Raw genomic sequence first — 21,268 nt, forward strand, 5'->3', positions numbered from 1 at the left:
ATGTGACTTTCGATTTTCCTTGAACGCAGCACTTCATGACTTTGGCGTAAACTTCAGACGCAGCCCCCTTTCCTGTCTTCACAACAAGGAAATAAGTTGAGTTTCAGAGAAACCAGCTGCCGAGCGCACACCAGGCCTTCCGGCCCTGGTCCCTGCTTAGCTTGGGTCTTTGTGTGGCAGCTGGTGTGCCCAGGTGAGTGGCCGCTCTCTGGCCTTCTGCCCCTGTCCTGTCACTGCAGACACACCCCGGGCGACTCAGGACAGCTGGCGGAGGGTGAAGACTCCGTGGGGTATGACCTACTTAACACTTTGCCTGGGCACGGGAGGGAGTGATCAGCCGTAGGGCCTCAGGCTGTGGGCTTGGGCTGCAGAGATACCCAAGTTAGTTTCTTGGGTCTCAATTCTTCACCTAGAACCAGCTGTTTGCTGACGTTGGGGACCAGAGACCTGTGGCCCATTTGCCTCGATATCATCTGCACAACCCCAGGTAAGTCATCTGGATGGAACAGCACCTGGCCGCCATTTCCATGGGTAGCCTGGGTCTGGTGGTGGGGGAAGAGGTAGGAGGCCACTGGGAAGGGCCGTGAAGGGCCGTAAGCCTGGCATGGGTGGTGTCCAGCTGGAATAGGAAACAGACACCACTTGCGGCCACCCTGAGGGAAGAAGATTCCCTGCCAGAGGGTCAGCTGAGTGGTCATGTCTGGGGGACACAGCGATGCCTGTTCAGTCCCCTCCTTCCTGCTGAGCCCCATCAGGGTGACACCCTTAGCTCCAGGAAGCATAGAATCTTCCAGAGAGAGCAAACATGTGCTCGGGCCCCCACCCTCACCAGCTTTGTGAAGAGGAGGGTGGCTCAACAAGACTGTGAACTAGAACAAACAGAGATAATTCCTTTCACAGGGCCCAGGACAGGCTTGAGCCACTTGTAAGGGAGGTCAGGTTCAAGGGGGACCTGGAGAGGTGAAAGAGAAAACAGTCTGAGTCCTGCTCAACTGCTGTGTGTCCTTGGCAGGTTGCTTTCTGTCTCTGAGCCTCAGTTTGTTGTGCGTCTGTTAAATGCAGAGGCAAGTACTGGCACCTTGCTGGTGCCTGACTCTTGACTCTTGGGTAAGAGTTTGGGAAAAATGTCCCAGGCAGGAGAGAGTCTCCGGAGGAGGGACCAGGTGTCCTGTGGTGAACAATTCAAGTTCACCAATTCTCAGGAGAATTCAACAATTCTCCTGCCTCACTCAGGGTGGTGAGTGTGGCACAGTGGGTTTTGCTGAGAGCTTAGGACCAGGGACTCCTGGCATGAACAATCTTTGGATGACACCTTGGAAGGCTTTTCTCCTTCAGTGTGGTACTTCCTTTCCTTTTTGTGCCTGTCCTCCTGTCTCCCGCACGCAGCCCTGGCAGGGACACGGAGCCGGCAGGCAGTCTGGATGATGCTAAGCATGTACTGTGGAGCCAGGCAGCCTTGATTCAAGTCTTGGCTCTGCCATCTACTTACTATGTGTGCTGTGTGGCCCCTAGGCAGGTCCCCTGGGCAGGTCCCCTAGGCAGGTCCCCTAGGCAGGTCCCCGCACTTCTCTGTATGTAAGGTCCTGGGTCCATAAATCCTTCACTCCTGGGGCTCTTGTCAGGATTAGGTGAATGGACAGAGTTGACCCCTGAGCTACAGGGGGCTTAGGGGGTGCCGAAACCCCATGAAGTTGAAAACCGGCATATAACTTTTGACTTGCCCCAAATATGTAACTGCTAAGAGCCTCCTGTTGACGGGAAGCCTTCTGAAAACAGAGTCTAATACATATTTTGTATGTCATATGTGTTATATCCTGTATTCTTACAATAAAGGAATCCAGACAACACAAAATAGCATAAAGAAAATTCTAAGAGAAAAGACATTCCCTGTATTGGACCTGAGCCATTCGAACCCGTGTTGTTCTGGGGTCACCCGTAGATCTACAGCACCCTAAGGCTGTGGTTCTCAACTGTAGCCAATTGTGGCCCCTCCACGACCCTCCCTGCCCCCAGGGACATTTGATAATGTGTCAACCATTTTGATCAGGTCTCAGGGGGTCTTGTTGGCATCTAGTAGATCCAGGCCAGGAAGGATGCTAAACACAATGCACAATGCACAGGACAGCACCCTGCTGTCCTCCCAACTCACCCTCCCACGTTTCCCGCCCCCTAAAACTCTCCTCATCTCCATGTTACAGTCACAGAGCCTGACACCCGGAAAGGGAAAGCTCCTGTTGAGGTCACACAGCCCTTAAAACCAAGGCGGCAGAGGTTGGGGTGGGTGGACTGCTGTCACAGAATTGTCCAGTGGATCAGTGAACACCTAGCAAGTCTGCTGGATGCAGGGACCTATCCCCAACCCCACAAAGGCCCAGTATCCTGGGCCCTGACAGTCGAAGGAAGCTTGAAGTACAGGGACACCTGCCAGCCTGGGGTGAGAGCTCCAAGGGATCCAGCTCAGAACAAGGAATTCCGACTCCTAAAGGACATTCTCCAGAGTGGTGAGTGCAGGCTGCTGGGTCAGAGACCTGCATTCAAATCGGGACTGCCCCTCGCAGGTTGCATGATTTTGAACTTGACATTAACCTCTCTGAGCTTCAGCTGCTTTAGCTGAGGAATGGGGCTAACTGTTCCCACCTCCCTGAGGTGAGGTTTAGATTAAGTGGGCCATGCTCCTGCTAAAGTCCCTGGCACAGAGGCGGCTGTTGTTGTTACCTGTTCAACACGTACTTATAGGGAGGAAACAGGGGCTCCCATAGAAAATAAGACAGCCATAGGCTCTACCGGGGTGGGTGGGTGCTCAGCCTGGTCACAGACAGAGGAGCCAAAAGACAGGGGTCACACATGGCCACCAGGGCTGTGATGGGGGAGGACAGGCCCTGAGAGAGGAGATGCCTGACTCAGCCATGAGAGGTGGAAATCATGGCATACTTTCAGGAGGAGGGAACAACAGAGGGGACTGAAGCATATAGCCAGGAGAAGGGTGTGGGCACCTACTATGTGCCTTGTGGTCTGGGTTAGGGAACAAGACAGAATCTCCACTCTCACGCAGGGAGCAAAGGTCTTATGTCAAAAAGTTGGTGGATAAATCATATTTTTGGTGATGAAGAATCATAAAGTTGGGACAGGGACATCTCTATCCTGAAGAAGGAGAGGTGATTTTAGAGAGGGAGGTCAGAAAAGAACTCTTGGAGGAGGTGGTGGTACTTAAGCAGAGACTTGAATGAAGTGAGCGATTTTGAGGGAAGAGCGTCCAGGCAGAGGGAACAGACTGTGCAAATGCCCCGCAGTTGGACCATGCCTGATTTGATCAAGTGACCTGAACAGGTGACATAAGGAGGCCCATGTGGCTGGTAGGGCGTGAATGAGGACAAAGAAGGGATTCAGCAGCTTGCATAAGGACGTGGGGACTGCTGTAAAGACTTGGGCTTTACCCCTGAGTGAGGTGGAAGTCTCCTAGAGGACTGAGAGCAGCGAAGGACAGGATAGCACAATGGAAGGTTAGGTGCTGTGCTTGGTGCTTGGTGAGTCTTAGCTCATGGGATCCTCATCATCTCCCTGTGCCAGGCACCTTTGCTTGCACTGTTTTCTAGGTGGGGTCTGGTGAACTTAACTCACTGCCCAGGACCACAGTACTACTGCACAGTGGATTCCTGACTCTATGGTTGAAATCTGATTCCTTGGTGTCAGGAAGAAGACATGAAGGAGCTGATCGCCACCCCTGGCCCAATGCCAACTGCTGTCATTGTGACTTAGAACGTAAGCAAGGTGGCATTTTATTGGCTGATATTGCCTGTGTTGCCTCTCCTGGTGGGCAGAGGAGTCCCCATGATGATTCTGGACTAGAGAGCAGGAAGTGTGGCTTTAGGGGGGATTTCAGGTCTCAGGCAGAAGTCTAGGGGTCAGTGAGAGGAGGGATGGGCAGAGAGGGGCTGGGCCCCCATTCCAGCATTGCCTTTGGTGGAGTCAGTGGCTGAGGACTAAGCCTCTAAGCTTGGCTGGTGCAACTCCCTTCCCCTCCCACCAAGTCCAGTTGGATAGGCTCATTCCCTCTACAGCCTGACTGCCTCAATCTCCCCTCTGGGCTCTGACAGTGGACATCTAATTGGGGCTTTTGATGCTCAGAGCATGTTCTGTGGAATAGTAGATCCTTAAGGCTCTGCTACATAGGAGTGGGGCTAAGACAAAGTTAAAATGGTCCTGCCATGCAGGTCTTCTCAGAGCCTTTAATTCAATTTTCTAGGTAAGTTTTCTATTTCTTTATTTGAGAGAGCATGAGCAGTGGCAGAACGGATGGAGGGAGAGGGAGAAGCAGACTTCCTACTGAGCAGGGAGCCTGACATGGGCTAATCTTAGGACGTGAGATCACGACCTGAGCTGAAGGCAGACGCTTAAGTGATTGAGCCACTCAGGCACCCTGAGCCTTTTTTTTTTTTTTTTAAGGCTTATTTATTTATTTTAGGGGAGTGGGGGGTGAGGGGCAGAGGGAATGGGAGAGAAAGACTCTCAAGCAGACTCCCTGCTGTGCACAGAGCCCCCACTCAGGGCTCCATCTCATCACCCTGAGATCAGGACCTGAGCTGGAACCAAGAGTTGGACACTTAACTGACTGAGCCACCCAGGCACTTCTCAGAGCCTTTACTATGCTAATATGCTTTCCACAGCTTTTGAAAATGTGTTTGACCACCTGAGCCTTTTTTCCTTTGAAGTATGTTTGGGCTATCAGGTCTCTCTGAACCCTACCTTTACCCAGGGAGGATGCCTGAATGGTGGAATTTCGGGGAGATCCTTCTGGCAGAGGACCACAGGTTTCTTCTTTTTCCTCCCATGGCCGGGGCTGTGAAAACAAGGCTGCTGTCCCATTATCTCTCAGTGGAGCTTCAAACTCTGGCAAGGTCAAATTAGGATCTCTGAACTCACAGTTCATGGGGAGGCTGGATGGGGTCAGTCCAGGCAGGACTAGGGTAGGGAAGTGTCATGGTGGGCCTGTCTCCTTGGAAAGCCGTGGAGTCATGATTCAGGATAGAAACATGTCATCTTCCCAACCACATCTAGGGCCCCATCAGGAGGCTGCACACAGGCCCGGCTCCTCTGAAAGCAAAGGGTCCATGCCTGGTCCGGCCTCTTGTCTCCCCGGCTCTCTATCTTCTACTTCTTCCTGTCTACTTCCTCTGGCCTCCCCAGCATCTCTGGGAACTGGAAAGTTAGTCACTCTGGGTTTTATCCCCCAGGCTTACTAGTGAGGACAGTTCAGAAAAGCATAGGAAGGCAAAAGCATACAGAGGGCTGGCTAACCCCCGGACCCACAGGCCGTGCAGTGTCGTGTTATTATTATCATTGTCGCTATTGGCAGTGAGACAGGGAGGCTGTGATAAAGCTTAGAATGTACAGGTAAGGCTCCTGCCTCTGGGATGCTTCGGCCTTTGGTCTGAGATGGTCAGTCATGGCTTATGGCCCTGAACCGGGCCCCAAGGGCCAGTCTCTCCCCACCCCCACTTCTGCACTAACCCGTCTCTGGCTACCCAGGTTGCACCTGTGGCCACTGTGGGGCGGATCTTCTCAAACTGTGTTGCCGACAATTTCCTGCCACAGCTTCCTGCCCCGGAGACCAGCTTCACTACCCCCACCCCTACCCACAGCCCCTGGACAAGCCCCCATCTTGCTGCCTGGTCCTCTGTCCTGTGTATAGGGAGCAGTGATATGAGTGATATGAGTCTGTGAGGCAGGGATGATGGCTGGATGTGGGAGGATGGAGAGGAGTAGGGAAGGTGTACTCAGTAGAGGCCACTGCATGGATAAAAGTATGGAAGTGCATTTAAAAGAAGGAGAATAGCACAGCCCAGTTGGAACAAAGGGAAGGTTGAAGAGTTTAGTTAGATTCAATGAAGTGGAGGGAGCCACAGTAAGTTCTTGAGCAAGGGAGGCCTCAGAGATAAATTGCCGAGAAGCAACTTGCAGACCCTGGGTCTCAGCTCATGCGAAACAAACTGTGGGGTTTAGCCAACCACAAACACCATGTGAGTTAGATCTGGATCTCAGGTTTTATTAATAGACACAGCAGGTGGAGATCAAAGGAGGTGATGCCAGTACAATCAGACGTCAGAAGAGAGATCTGGACCAGGCAGGTTGGCATGGTGGTTTGTTTATAGCCACAGACAGAATGTCCCAAGTAAGGGGACCAGGGCTGGGGAAAGAGACAGACCAGGAACTGTCAGAGAGGGAGGAGACACATCAAGGAGCCTGTGAAGGACTGGGGAGAGCCAAGAGACTCAAGCAGGAGGGAGGGTCCCTAATGTCCATCACTCAAGGAACCCAGCATTGAGAAGGGCATTAGGTTCTTGCTTTGTGCCCACCAGGTGGAGATACCAGTGCTTCCTCTCTAGCCTGGAGAGCATCCTGGTGGGGGTGGAGAGCAGACTGTAAGGCTGGTGAGGGGGTGGAAGTCAAGAAAGTAGAGCAGGAGCATAAACAGCACTTTCTTTCCTATATAAGTTATTTTTAGTGTCTGGTTTGTCTATACTTTCCAGTTTCTTTTTTTTTTTAAATATTTTATTTATTCACTTGACAGACAGAGATCACAAGTAGGCAGAGAGGCAGGCAAAGAGAGAGGAGGAAGCAGGCTCCCCGCTGAGCAGGGAGCCCGATGCGGGGCTTGATCCCAGGACCCTGGGATCATGACCCGAGCCGAAGGCAGAGGCCCCAACCCACTGAGCCACCCAGGCGCCCCGATCCAGTTTCTTTAGTTAAAAAAAATTATGGTATAATTTACATACAATAAAATTCACTCATTTTAGTGAAAACTTCTGTGAGATTTGACACATGCCTATAGCTGAGCACTACCATTTCCATCAAAATATTGATTATTCTCCCAAATCCCTTCATGCCCCTTCTAGTCAACCCTTTCCCCTGGCTCCCAGCCTTTGGCAACCACTGATGCATTGTTCTCCACTGATACAGTTTTTAATGGAATTATACAGTTTGTGGCCTTTTGAGTTTGGCATCTTTCACTCAGCATGATGCCTTTAAGATTCATCCATGTGTTGTGGGTCTTAGCATTTCCTCCCATTTTATTGCTGAGTGGTATCCCATGGTCATGGTTGGGATGTACCACAGTTTATCTATTCATCTGCGGAGATAACATTTGTTTCCAAAATCTGACAGTTGTGAACAGAGTGGCTATAAACATTTCCTGTGTAGGTTTTTCTGTGAATGCAAGTTTCCATTTCTCTAAGGTAACTGCCTAGGAAACTTTTTGACTCTTCAGTGCTCTGATGGAATTGGTGATCTGCATCTCCAGGTGGGGACACAAATGTGGTCCCTGATTAATCTCTTGCCTGTAACTGTTGGGACATCCAGGAACTCCCTTTAGCTTGGCCTTCCCAACCCCAGTGTCAGGAGCCATCAGGTTAGAGTACAGATTCTTTTACTCCTCTGGCTACCCCAACCCAAACATCACCTGATTCCCATTCCAGTATCTTTCTCTCAGTCCCTGTGCCTGTCATTGCCTGTCCCTGGACACCCGGAAGGAACAGCAGCCTTTTTCAAGCCACAAAAGCCTTCTTTGCACCCCCTGCTTATATTTGCTTAATTAAGAAAGGCACTCAAGGATCTTCCCCTCAACACAGTCTGTGCCTGAGTGGTCTTGCTGGGCCCACCTTAGAGAAATGTCTAGAAGTTGTTATGGGGAGATAAGTTTTTTCAGTATTATATAAAAACTTACAAATATACAGCAAAATGGGAAGAAGTAGTTGTATATCCATTAGCCACCCCATAGAGTCAACAATATTGTTATATTTACTTTATCACATACAGTTGATTACATTAGCAGATTCTATATTTAGCCTACACACAAATCTTTACTTGTAACCCCCAGACACTTGAGGCATTTCATAGTCACTCAGGAACACACGCAGAGAAGCAAGAAATTTGAGTTAACTGATGTGCACATTCCCATGGAGGTCAAACAAGAGGATACTCCTCTGCTTTTTGTTTTAATTCCCGTGCTGGAAACAAGTGTCCTCTGTTTGGTGCCACATTTTTGTGCATTTTGTTGGCAATTTCACTGATGGCAGTCTAGTGCTGATGTGCAGTCTTGTGTTCCTAAGTGCAAGAAGGCTGTGATGTGCCTTCCAGGAAAAGTATGTGTTAGATAATCTTATAGTTGTACTGCTGTTGGCTGAGCATTCCGTGTTCATGAATCAACAATACATATCAAAAAGTGTCTTTAAGCAGAAACAGGGCTATGTACTGATCAGTTGATGAAAATGTTGTGAGCAGGGACTTTAGACACCTAACACTGGATTTCCTCTAGCAGCAATCATTTAGTTTTGTTAATTCGGTGTTTGCAATAACTTTATAGAATTACTCTGAATTATAAGACTTGACTGTTTCTGTCTACCTATCTGTCCATCCATCAGTTGATGTTATTTTTTGGGTGCTTTTTGAAGTAAATTACAATCATCAGTAGCCACCAGACTAAATATTTCTGCATACAGATTGTTAACAGCATTCAATATTTTATGGTGGTTCTTCTTTTTTTAACTTAAGGGTCCAAATACACTGCAATGAACAAATTTTAGTACATTCTGAGAAATTCAGACACCTGTAAACCTAGTGCTTATCAAGATATCAGTCATTATACTATAACCCCAGAAAGCTAAAAAAAAAAAAAGATAATTTTAGGTTATCTGCCTTACTAGATATTTATCTAAATAACTTTAATTCCTTCTCCCCACATTGGATCGTACTTTTTAGTCATGCATTTTATTTTATTTAGTGATTGTATCGTTCACACTGGAATTAAACCCTAATGTATTTAACCAGTCTCTTATTGATGGATATTCAGATTAGTTTATGCTTTCTAGAAATCTGTCCATGAAGGCAGAAGGGGACAGGGCAAAGGGGAATTTCTAAGGCCAGGGGACTTCTAGGTAAGGTCAATGGAGTAAGGTTCTTTTGAAGAACAAAGCTGGTTCTAGCTTCAGAACCTTTGTACTTGCTGTCCCTCTGCGTGATGTGTTCTTCCATGACTTTTGAAAAGCTGGCTCCTCCTCATCCTTCAGATCTCAGTTCAGATGCTCCCTTCTCAGAGAAGTTGACCATCCCAGCGACACTGGCCTTTTCTCGTAGTATCACTCATTTATTTCCTTTACGACATGGACCTCAGTCTGTAATTATTTCTGCCTCTTGTTTACTGTATCCCCCACGTCCCCCAGACTGTTGTCTTCAGGAGGGCAGGATCCTATCTTATTCACTCTTATCTCCAACACCGGCCTGAAACACAGTAATTCAACATGTGTTTGGGAAATGAATGAACGCTTCCAGGTGCTGGTGTGGGGGGCCCGCTGGGGCTGTCTGGGCGCTCTGCACAAAGTCTGAAAGTCAGGAGAGGGTTGGGGACTCTCCGGGCTCAGCCCAGCAGGCTGGGACTCCTCTCCCAGTTGATTCTGGCATAAAGCAGGCTCTGCACGACTGGCGCGGACGCCCCTCAATGCGGCCTCTCTCCCACTATCTCTGGGCCCAACGCGCGCTGTTGAAGAAGGCAAGCTGAGGCCCTGACGTGCCCTCTACCTCCCTCTGTAGGCGCAGGGCCTGGCGAGGCACAGCGGCGGCGGCGATGCCGGACCCCGCGGCGCACCTGCCCTTCTTCTACGGCAGCATCTCGCGCGCCGAGGCCGAGGAGCACCTGAAGCTGGCGGGTATGGCCGACGGGCTCTTCCTGCTGCGCCAGTGCCTGCGCTCGCTGGGAGGCTATGTGCTGTCGCTCGTGCACGACGTGCGCTTCCACCACTTCCCCATTGAGCGCCAGCTCAACGGCACTTACGCCATTGCCGGCGGTAAGGCGCACTGTGGCCCCGCGGAGCTGTGCGAGTTCTACTCGCGCGATCCCGACGGGCTGCCCTGCAACCTGCGCAAGCCGTGCAACCGGCCGTCGGGCCTCGAGCCGCAGCCCGGCGTTTTCGACTGCCTGCGCGACGCCATGGTGCGCGACTACGTGCGCCAGACGTGGAAGCTGGAGGTGAGAGCGCGGGCCCTCGGGGGCGGGGCCGGAGTGGGAGGGCCCTGGAGGCGGGGCCAGGAGGTGGGCCTGGGGATAGCTGGCCCGGGCCCAGCTGGCCTCAAGAGCCTGGAGAGCCGTGTTGGCGGGCGGGGGCGAGGGGCGGGCACCGTGGAGAGCTGTCCTCTTTGCTAGCCTGTGCTTTGCTGTGCTTCGCCAGATTTGGAAGCTGGAGGGGTGGGTGGGGACGGGATCTCGGACGAGGCTTCAGAGGGAGGGGCCTCATGCCCCTCCTTGGTGCACGTCCTTGCCCAGACCAGCTTGTGGAGGTGACGCTGGGCCGGGCCTGGGGGGCTGGGCCTGAGAGGATGCTGGGGGCGCTGCCAGCGGGGGTGGTGGGTGGTGGTCTTTGACAGCCTGCAGTACACGGCAACCAGTGAACCAGATCGTCAAGCTGGAGATGAGTTTGGGGCTGTCTGTAAGAAGGGGCCTGGGACGTGTCCTGGATGGGTGCGGGATTGGAGAGGTACCCTGGAGTTGGGGATTGGAGGGGGGAAGCTGTCCTCAACAGCTCAAAGGACTCACCTTAGGTCCGCCTAGGGTTAAGGGTCTCACGGGAACAGAGGCAATTAGGAAGGTCCAAAAGATGAAAGAACCTTCCTGTGGCCATGCACTTGGCCCCTTGGTGACACATGGTCACAGTTACAAGTCTCCTCCATCCTCCCTTCCTTAGGGCGAGGCCCTGGAACAGGCCATCATCAGCCAGGCTCCCCAGGTGGAGAAGCTCATTGCCACAACAGCTCACGAGCGGATGCCCTGGTACCACAGCAGCCTGACCCGCGAGGAGGCAGAGCGCAAACTCTATTCCGGCTCGCAGACGGACGGCAAGTTTCTGTATGTGGGGCTTGAGGCTTGGGGGTTTGAGGTGGTGAGGCTGGGGCTTGTTGGCGGAAATCCTGGAGGCTGGGGCAGACCTCAGCGTACAGATGGGCCTGTGCTAACATGAGCAAGGCGGTATTGTGTTTCTGAGTGTGCACATGGACATTATATGGAAAGGGATCTGCAGATGGGGGACTCCAGAGCTGGGCTGCCTGGGTGGAAATCCAGGCCCTGCTACTTCCCAGCTGGGGATGCTGGGTGAGAAGCTGAACTTCTGCCTGCTTCAATTTCCTCTCCTCCATTCAACCAATATTTACTGAACATCTTCTATGTGCCACGTACTGTTGTTTCAGGCACTGAGGACATGGCAGGGAATGAAACAGACACAATTCCCTGTCCTTGTGGAGCAGGAAGACAAAAATGATAAATCACAATGAAAATAGAGTATGGGTGGGAATCCAGACTCTGCTACTTACCAGTTGCTGTCCTCTTCCTACCTCAACTTTGAGCTCTTTCATGTCTTAAGCTTCCATGGAAGATTCCATGCCCCAAGGAAAATTTTGCAAACTTTCTGTAGAGTGTATGACAGTTAACTGGTCAACTGAGGTAAGAGGAATGCCAGGAGAGACAGGGCCAACGGCTTTGACCACCTGTGGGTGTCTTGGATGTCAAGCTTGAAGTCACAGAGGAAGGGAGGACCAGCATGAGCCATAGGAGGCTGAGGCTGAGGCTGAGGGAGCTAGCATTGGGTATAGCATGGCAGGTCCAGAAGATGAAAGAACCTTCCAACCTCAGCTGACACAGGTTCCGAAGCAGTTGGAGCACTAATATTATCAGGGACAGTGACTCACACTGAGCAATGTGAAGAGACCAGATCAGCTACTTTGAGCGAGACCACTGGAAAACTAGGCAAAGCATGCTTTGGACAGAGGCTGTTGTAGAATCTTCTTTCAGTTCCTGTAGTCAAGAACTGCTTTCTCAGTATGGAAATAGGGGTCTAAAGGTCAAAGCTATAGGCATAGAAACTTGCATGGGACAGTGGGGAGGGAAAGACCCCTGTGGGATCCTGATGCTTGTCACAAGCCGGAACAGGTCCAGTTCTAAGATGAGGGTGTAGGGTGTGATAGAAAGATGCATGCCACCCAGGCCTGGAATTAAGACCAGGGCCAGGCTTGTTCTTGACCACAGTTTAGAGCTGCTGAAAAGCGGTTGGAATTGTTCCTCATGCTTTTTGCTACCAAAGCTTTCTGAATTATTGCAGAATTTGTGGTACTGGTTGAGTTTGAAAAGAAACCTGACCCCTGCAAAGGGTCTATAAGAAGATATTTTTAAGTATTTCCTAACCTCTTCTGGATCACAGACCCCTTTGGGAATCTTACAGAAGCTGAACCTCTTTCTCTCTTTTTAAAGATTTTATTTATTTATTTGTGTGTGAGTGAGAGAGCACAAGCAGGGGGAGCAGCAGGCAGAGGGAGAAGCCGGCTCCCCCCAGAGCAAGGAGCAAGGATGTGGGACTTCATCCCAGGACCCTGGGATCATGACCTGAGCTGAAGGCAGAGGCTTAACCCACTGAGGCACCCAGGTGCCCTTCCCAAGAGAATATTTTAAATGGCTGTGTGTTCACCATAGATGGCCAAATATCCCTTCATGGATGACCAAGTAGCCCCTGTGGGTGGCTGAGTGTCCCCTGGGGAAGGCCACATATTTAGCCATGGAGGACCAGGTGTATGCTTGAGGGTGGCTCAGTGTTCTCCCTTAGATGGCCAAGGGTTCAGCTGTGGGGCTGAGTATCAGGCTATTTGGGGCTGAGTGTCCACTGTGGGAGGGCCAGTATTCCCCTGTGGATGGTCACATGTTGGCTCTTGGACAACTGTGTCTCCCTGTAGACACTGCATCTCCTCTCATTCCCCTCCCCCACCCCACTCCACCAGCCTGACCTCGGAGCCCTTAGTCCCTGCCACTTCTCCATGAGACTATCAGGAGCAGAACCTGTGGTTGTGTGTGTGTGTGTGTGTGTGTGTGTAAACTGGGACCCAGCAGGGTCACAGGAGAGGCCCAGGTGATTATAGGGGTGATATCTCCTCCTTCCCCATGCCAGGTTGAGGCCCCGGAAGGAGCAGGGCACTTATGCACTGTCCCTGATCTATGGGAAAACTGTGTACCACTACCTTATCAGCCAGGACAAGGCGGGCAAATACTGTATTCCTGAGGGGACCAAGTTTGACACGCTCTGGCAGGTAAGCTGCCCATCTGCCTTGTGTTTGGGGGGTTGCGTAGGGTGCCGGTGAAGAGAGGAGCCCTGGCCCTGACCCCACTTCCCACAGCTGGTGGAGTACCTGAAGCTGAAGGCAGATGGGCTCATCTACTGTCTGAAGGATGCCTGCCCCAATACCAGTGCCAGCGCAGGTGAGGGGGGTGGGTGGTAGGGGGCAGGGGGTGTGTGGGAGATCCCGTGCCCCACCCCTCACTGTCCCTTCTGCTCCCCCAGAGGCTGCTGCTCCCACACTCCCGGCCCACCCATCCACGCTCACCCACGTGAGTTGGCTGGCATCTCAGGGTTGGGTCCTGAGGGATGGAGCTGGGTGGGTGGGCGATGGGTCCTGTTTCCAAGGTGAGACTGGGATGGAGAGTGGGATACCCCCAGCACTGCTCCTGGGAGTCTGCAGAGCATATGGGTCTCAGGGGCTAGGTGCCCCCAGCTCAGGATCCTGTGGACCCTTGCTGACCTCATGACCTTTAGGCTCACAGACGGATTGACACCAGCTCAGATGGGTACACCCCGGAACCAGGTGAGCTGACGGAGGTGGAGGGGTGCGTGGAGTTCATGCCAGGCCATGGTCAAGATCTGGGCTCTGGGATGTGGCAGGGGAGGGATATGGGCCAGACCTGACTTGTAGGTAGACGTCCACATGGCTGCGCATCCATCATGCCCGCCTGCACGAGTGTGTGTGGGGTACACATGGACATGTAGGGGAGAGCATCTGGGTCACAGATACACATTTGTCCAGCACCTACTATGTGCCAGTCATGCTTCACACTCACGTGTGTCTGTGCTTCTGGAATGTCGCTGATGGGCCAGATGATGTAGTCATGGCAATTATTCTCATTTTACATATGAGAAAGGAGGGCAGGGAACTGAAGGAGGTCTTGCAGTTAGGGAGTAGCGGAGCCAGGACTGAGCCTGGGCAGGTGGGCTTTCGAGCCTGTGTTCCTGAAATGCCTTGCTGCAGATGCTAATTTGATGTGTAGAAGTAAGCCTGTCCGTGTGTGTGTGCAGGGAATATACATGGTTACCTGTGCACGCAGAGGCTCATCCTGGAGCCCTGGTAAACATGGCTGTTGGTGCATCCCCAGACCAGGGCTGGCAGGGACATGCCGGGAAACACACACACACACAGATGTGTGTACTCTAGCTGACTTGCTAACAGTCACTCGTGCAAACAGGCTCTTGGGCCCCATCATACACGGACACACATCATACACATACATCATCCCACGGGTGGAAGTACCCATGGGAGCGTCTGTGTGTGCACACAGGGGCACATGTGGTTACACGTGCACATAGACACATAGACTATGACGTAGACATAGACGCGCAGACTCTGCCTTTAGAGTCCACTTGGACGTGGCTTCCCAGCTCACCCATAAACGGGACCAGGAGCACAAGCGAGTGCACACATACATATGAACACATGCATGTACCCATGTGCCTGGGTGTGTTCTGGAGGGGGCCTGTGACTTGTGGGTGCCAAGATTGCCTTACCCCACCCCCCCATTCCCAAGACCTCATCCTGATTTGGGAGTGCATGCTTGTGTATGTGTGTGTGTGTCCAGCACGCCTAGTGTCCTCAGAGAAAGCACAGTCAATGCCCATGGACACGAGTGTGTATGAGAGCCCATACAGTGACCCCGAGGAGCTCAAGGACAAGAAGCTCTTCCTGAAGCGGGACAACCTCCTCATGGCTGACATAGAACTTGGCTGTGGCAACTTTGGCTCAGTACGCCAGGGTGTCTACCGCATGCGCAAGTATGGCCACCCTGCTGTGGTTTAGGGAAGCACTGTCAGGGGGGCGGGTAGGGCAGAGGACGGGAGTAGGCCCCCCCACCCAACTTAGGGGATGGAGCCAGGAGGCAACATTAGTTTACCTGGGAATTGGGCCCTGGGCCAGGAGACCGTTAGGGGAGTACCTGGGAGGGCTCGGGGACAGCACCTGAGAGTGTGGGAGACACAGGCTGGGGACGGGGCGGAGGGTGGGGCACCGAGCTGCAGTTGCAATAGACGCCTACCCATGCCTTCCATCGACTGCCCCCCGGATACAGGCAGCCCCTGGGGAGGGTGTAATGTTGAGGTGTTTTGTTCAGTGAGGGCTCGTTCTCCATGAGGAACTCGGCAGTGAGCCATCACTAGCCGATGTCCTGGCAGCTGAGGAAGTGCGTGCCTGGGCCCTGAAGTGAGAGCCAGGTGGCAAATCATAGTGCCCACCACATGTGTCTGGAGAGGAGAGAGGCTAGTCGGGTGGGCAGAAGGGGCTGAGCAGGGCCCGGGCTGACTCCGGTGCCCGTCACGGCAGGAAGCAGATTGATGTGGCCATTAAGGTGCTGAAGCACAGCACGGAGAAGACAGACAAGGATGAGATGATGCGCGAGGCACAGATCATGCACCAGCTGGACAACCCCTACATCGTGCGGCTCATCGGCGTCTGCCAGGCTGAGGCCCTCATGCTGGTCATGGAGATGGCGGGTGGCGGTCCCCTGCACAAGTTCCTGCTTGGGAAGAAGTGAGCCCCGGGGTGGGCTGGGCCTCTGGAGCTGGTGGGACTCTCGCAGCCTTGTCCAGCCATGAGCACACACTTGTCTCACGTGACTCCTGCCCCCTGCCCCCCCCCCCAAGGCAGAGCTGTTAACACCAACGTGTTCTCATGCCTCCAGCTCTCACCGGCATAGACACGATCTTTTACACTCACTGCGGCATGGGCCCATCACCACCTGTTCCTGCTGGTGCATATGTATTTGTGGTGTGACCTGGCTCACATGCTCAGTTATTCCACAGGTGTCTACTGGGCAACTTCTCTGTAATCGGGACTGTCCCCAGCCCTTGGGATTTACTGGTGAACAGAAGAGACAAAGATCTCTGTCCTGTATTCCGGTTGGGGAAGAGAGGTTTTCAAAAAAATTATAATACAACAGGGGAGTACATTAGAAAATAAGTACTATGAAAAAGATGGTTGGGAGTGTCAGGGTGGGAGATGAAAGGTGAGAAGGTGAGGTTTGTGTAAACTGAAGGAGGCAGCCAAGGGCAGCTGTGGGGAAGAGTGGTCCCAGTAGAGGGCACAGCCAGTGCAAAGGCCCTGAGGTGTGCTTGGGCCAGGGGTCATGGAGGAACGGTGAGGAAGGCCCTGTGCCTGCAGCAGAGTGCCTGAAGAGGACAGGAGGAGCTGATGTGGGTAGGGAGGTGACGGGGGCCTTGCAGGGCCTTGTGGGCTATGGGAAGACCTTGGACTTTTTACTTGAGGTGAGGTGGGAGCTCTGGGAGGCTCTGAGCATGGAGTGGCTGGACCTGACTTCCATGGGGGGACAAACAATGGGGGGTGAGGGCAGAGGTGACTGTTCTGGTCCAGGCTAACTTCTGGTCCAGGCTAATGACAATGATGGCTGGGCCATGGTGGCAGAAGCAGAGGTGGAAAGAAGTAGGATTCTGGAGGGATTCTGAAGGCAGAGCTGCCAGGGAGTGCTGACAGGTTGGAAACTGGGTGTGACGGAGGAGCTGATGGCAAGGCTAGTGCTTCTGGCCCAAGTAAATGAAAGGAAGTAGCTGCTGGAGAAGAAGGGGGCAGTGGGGACAGCTGGCTTTGTGTGTAAGTCAGGAGCTTAGCTTTGTCTGTATGATTTCTGAGATGCCCACAAGACCCCTGAGGGCATGTAGAGGATGCAGGTCAATGTGTAAGTTTGGGGATCATAGTATGTGGGAGAAATGTAAAGCCTTGAGCCTAGAGGAGGACAGTGGGTTTTGCCTTTTTTGTTCACCTCCCCACGGTACCCCCAGCCCTGTGCCCGGCACACAGCAGATGTCCACCAAGCACCTACTGAACGCATGCTCAGCAGAGAAGTGGGCTTTACCCCCTTGGGAACCTGGGTTGTCCCCTCCCAGCTGACCCTGGCTCCCCTGTACCTCAGGGAGGACATCCCCATCAGCAATGTGGCCGAGCTGCTGCACCAGGTGTCCATGGGGATGAAATACCTGGAGGAGAAAAACTTTGTGCACCGTGACCTGGCGGCCCGCAATGTCCTGCTCGTCAACCGGCACTACGCCAAGATCAGCGACTTCGGTCTCTCCAAGGCGTTGGGTGCTGATGACAGCTACTACACCGTAAGCTCCCAGCCCTTTGGCACCCAGTGGATGAGGTTGGTGGGTGGAGGTTCCCCAAGCCCTGCCCTGGCAGCATCTCCCTGTTCTCAGGCCCGCTCGGCAGGGAAGTGGCCGCTCAAATGGTATGCACCCGAGTGCTTCAACTTCCGCAAGTTCTCCAGCCGCAGTGATGTCTGGAGCTATGGGGTCACCATGTGGGAAGCCTTCTCCTATGGCCAGAAGCCCTACAAGGCAGGCGTGGGCAGAGGCAGGTGGGTGGGTGGGAAGGGGGGGGTGAGGGCAAGGTGCCCCCCATTACTTACATTACACTTGACTCTGGCTCAAGCAGAAGATGAAAGGCCCCGAGGTCATAAACTTCATCGAGCAGGGCAAGCGGATGGAGTGCCCGGCAGAATGTCCGCCTGAAATGTATGCGCTCATGAGTGACTGCTGGATCTACAAGTGAGCGCCAGTGTGGGGGAAGGGTACCTGGCTGGACTGACACCTGGGCCTGGAGTCGGAGGTCATGATGCCCGATAATCCCAAACTCATCCCACCAAGATTCACCCAGTTCACAGCCTTTCCAACACTTGCTACCTTTATTTTCTGCACCTATACTCAGTGTCTCAACACACTAATTCTAGAGTGCTGGGATGGACCACACCACAACACCCTGCCTCCTGTAGACACCTAGTGCTCCAGCATCTGAAATCTCAGTTCCCCACCAGCCAACATGCAACACATTGATCCTACAATACTCAAGCAAGTCAGTACTCTGTTACCCCAAATATGATACCAGTGGTCAGGGCATGGGATAATAATACTCCAGTCTAATTCCTCAGGCCCCCACGATCCACCATTCAACACCTCTTTACCCTTGCAGGCCAACACTACAGCACTCAAACACTAAATACATTCAAAACTTCCACCCCTGCCTGGTGTTCAGACTCAACACTTGAGCACCCTAACTCGTAAAATCATCAGCATTTCAACTTCCCATCAGAAAATAGGCAACATGCACCCAAAAAAACCTGTTGTCCTACATTGAGCCATGCAATACATGGATATTCTAACATTTGATACCTTTCCTACCCCAACATCCATTATTCCACTGGCCAACACCTATGACATTGACACCCAAAGTCACCCAATTAAATAGACACCTTTTTTATGATAAATAATAAATGATCAGTCCATCCAACATGTGTTAACCTGGCCCCCATTGGGAAGTACTCAGTACACCAGCGCCCCAATAGTGTTTAAGAGGCTAGCGTCTTTAAGTAGCCCGACTCCCCACTAGCTGAACCCACTGTCAGTGCTCCAGTGTTCTTCTAGATTAGGGGCAGCGTCCTTGCACCCATATAAGCCCACACCTGGCACCAATTACACTGGCCCTTGGCACATGAGCAGTACTTCAGCATTCAATATCCCCGCACCCCTTGGTTGACGGTTGTTACCCCGACACTCAATGAATGCAAGTCTTCACCAGTTAACACTCAACAGATGGTCCCCCAACATCCTGTATGTCGGCAGCTTTTCATTACGTGGGAGGGCAACACCCGAATTCTAGTCCCCTCGTACAAGACACCTCTCCATTACCCCAAACTCCAACACCCTGACAACCCCACTGATTTTCTGAGCCCCCTGTATGTCTCCCCTCCGGCTGAAGTTGGGTTGTGGGGATGTGGTCAGTGGCCTGGATCTACCCAACCCCCCACAGGTGGGAGGACCGCCCGGACTTCCAGGCCGTGGAGCAGCGCATGCGCACCTACTATTACAGCGTGGCAAGCAAAGCTGAAGGCCCCCCAGGGTGTGGAAAGGGGCCGGAGGCTGCTTCTGCCTGAGCTGCAGCCTGCCCGGGGCCTGCAAGATGCGATGCCCCAGCTTCAGCTCCATCCGAGGTCAGCTCAGCTCGTTTCTCCAAACCAGCTGGGCTGTGGTAAGGCAGGCAGCGGAGGCCTCAGGTTCATACGGATCCAGTGGTCCCCACCTGGTCGCCTGTTCTCTCTGGCTGGAGGGAGGAGGGGAGGCCCTGGCAGGGTGGGATTGTGTAACTTGCTCCTGGGCAGCTGTCTACTGGGCAGCCCTGAGCTGAGGGTGCACTGCTTACCTTCATCATCATCTGGGCCCTGAAGGGGAAGACTCTGGAAACTCAGGTGGCAAGCCCTCAATCATTGTAATAAACTCAGCTTCTCTCTTGTTGGAGTCCCTCATCTTTTCTGGGGTGACGGAGAGGGGACCAGGAAAGGGGCTGGATCATTGGAATGGGGTCAGTGAGAAGTGCCTGAAAATGGCTTGTCTTGGATGGGCCTGGATGTGGTCCCCAGGGTCTGGTCTTCCCACTTCTCTGCCCAAGACATCTTTGTAGGACTGAGGAGCTATGGCAGAGTGGGGAACCGAGGCAGGTGCGGCACTGGACCTCCACTTCCCTATCTTTGCAGATTGAATGAGGCGGGTGCTTTCCACACTGGTTGCGTCTTGTCACCTGAAGCAGTTTTAACCATCGTCAATGCCTCCTCCCATCCCACGCCCCAGCATAGGTGCATTTTAAAGTGTCTTCAGGTGATTCTATCACCCAGCACCCTATTCAGCTGCCCTACCTTCTTCCCTGGATACACCCAGTCACGGCTGGGATCTTCCTTATCTGGTGTCCCAAGTGCTGGTTCAGTCCCACTGAGATGTCCTGTCCCCAGGCTCTTGCTGCCTCAGTTTACCCATGTGCTAAATTGGTATATGTGCTGCCAAACCAAGCACCCCCCCCCCCATGGAAAATTGGATGCTGGAGTGCAGAACTCAAAGGCGAATAAAATGGAGCCAGGCTCCTGCGCTTCTTTTCTGACCTTGCTCCCCTTTCCTCAGCTGTGATTGGCCCCACCCGCAATAAGACCCATATGGTCTTATTCTCCTGGCGGGGCTCCTGAGAGCCATTGGTCCAAGGGCAGCTGTGAAGCCTACTCCAAGCCAGGGAAAGGCAAAGAGATTTCCTGCAGCTTCTGGGAGGGCAAGTTTTTTTTCTTTTTGTTGGTGGAGGTTTAGAAATCCCATGGCTGTTTTGTGGGACTATGGTGGAAGGATGGGGGCTTGATCTGTTGCGGGGAGTGGGAGCCTGAGGCCCCAGTGGGTGAAGCCAGGGAGAAGACTCCAGAGCTGGGAACTTGACATTGGGATTATTAGGTACAGACCTTACTCTGATTTCACCATTTACTGTTGAGTTTTAATAATTTATATGTAAGCCTCATATTAGCAAACTCTTGAATGCATTTTGTACTCTATATGAAAATTAATCCAGAGAACCCCCAGTTGTACCCTCAACTCCAGACACACCAAGACGCTCGGCTATGTGCATTTGTTTGGAGAGTGAATTTGTAATGGTTTGGAATTGTCTGAGGGTCTCCAAGTCCTGGGAGATGATATCTTCTTGCATTTAGATTCAAAATAGACAAACACTGATTGTAAAGATAAAAAAGATGCAAGCATTGTTTTTAAATTATTTTAAAACAAACGAACAAATCAAGAAAAAAATATTACACAAATGGCGAGATTTTGTGACTTCCTGAATTGTTGTGTTTGTCGATATATTTTTTATTACAATTTGCTTGTTAGTGACTGGATAATCATTTACATTATTTTCATAGATTCATACATAGAATTCATATATAGAATTTTCTTTCAGAATGAAAGTACATTTCCACTGTCTGCGTTTCTTTTATGGTTGCTGAAAAGAATTTTATTTTATAGGAAGGTGGTATTAAAAGTCATCCCCCCCTTGAGTGTCGCATACACAGAGAACTCTATAATGTGCTGGCAATAAATGTTGAATGAACCAATGAAGTATGGTGCTATTCCACGTAGAGACCACAAGGTGCCGCCGTTCTCCAAGCCAAGGTCGCTCAGTTCCTCAAATCTGATCCTAGCTTAGGTGGATCAGTGAGGTAGAATTCTTACAATGTTCTTTCAAATGCTGACCCGGAACTGGACCTCTACCTCACTCCTCAAGGTCCCAAAACTACATAGAACTTACCTCTTTCTCCAAAAAGAGATTTCAC

At 52.1% G+C, this 21,268-nt stretch overlaps 1 protein-coding gene across 8 annotated transcripts; it reads left to right on the top strand.

Moving 5' to 3' along the window:
- The first annotated feature begins 38 nt into the window (after positions 1 to 38).
- Positions 39 to 19,422, top strand: LOC101682004 (tyrosine-protein kinase ZAP-70). 8 transcript variants are annotated; one of them, XM_045077770.1, is made up of 15 exons: positions 40 to 290; positions 414 to 487; positions 3,691 to 3,759; positions 9,583 to 10,018; positions 10,731 to 10,891; positions 12,975 to 13,113; positions 13,201 to 13,282; positions 13,365 to 13,411; positions 13,617 to 13,665; positions 14,711 to 14,903; positions 15,448 to 15,654; positions 17,051 to 17,243; positions 17,334 to 17,474; positions 17,572 to 17,684; positions 18,943 to 19,422. In XM_045077770.1, exons 4-15 carry the CDS (start codon positions 9,617 to 9,619, stop codon positions 19,064 to 19,066), a joined length of 1,851 nt encoding a protein of 616 aa, XP_044933705.1. In that variant the 5' UTR covers positions 40 to 290; positions 414 to 487; positions 3,691 to 3,759; positions 9,583 to 9,616; the 3' UTR covers positions 19,067 to 19,422. The 8 variants fall into 8 exon arrangements, with proteins under 8 accessions (XP_012911761.1, XP_044933705.1, XP_044933704.1 ...); XM_045077769.1 differs by having other exon boundaries at positions 40 to 193; XM_013056304.2 differs by lacking the exon at positions 3,691 to 3,759.
- The last annotated feature ends 1,846 nt before the right edge of the window (positions 19,423 to 21,268 follow it).

This window comes from Mustela putorius, unplaced genomic scaffold (assembly GCF_011764305.1).
Source record: "Mustela putorius furo isolate JIRA1106 unplaced genomic scaffold, ASM1176430v1.1 tig00000224_pilon_pilon_pilon, whole genome shotgun sequence".
NCBI lineage: Eukaryota > Metazoa > Chordata > Mammalia > Carnivora > Mustelidae > Mustela > Mustela putorius.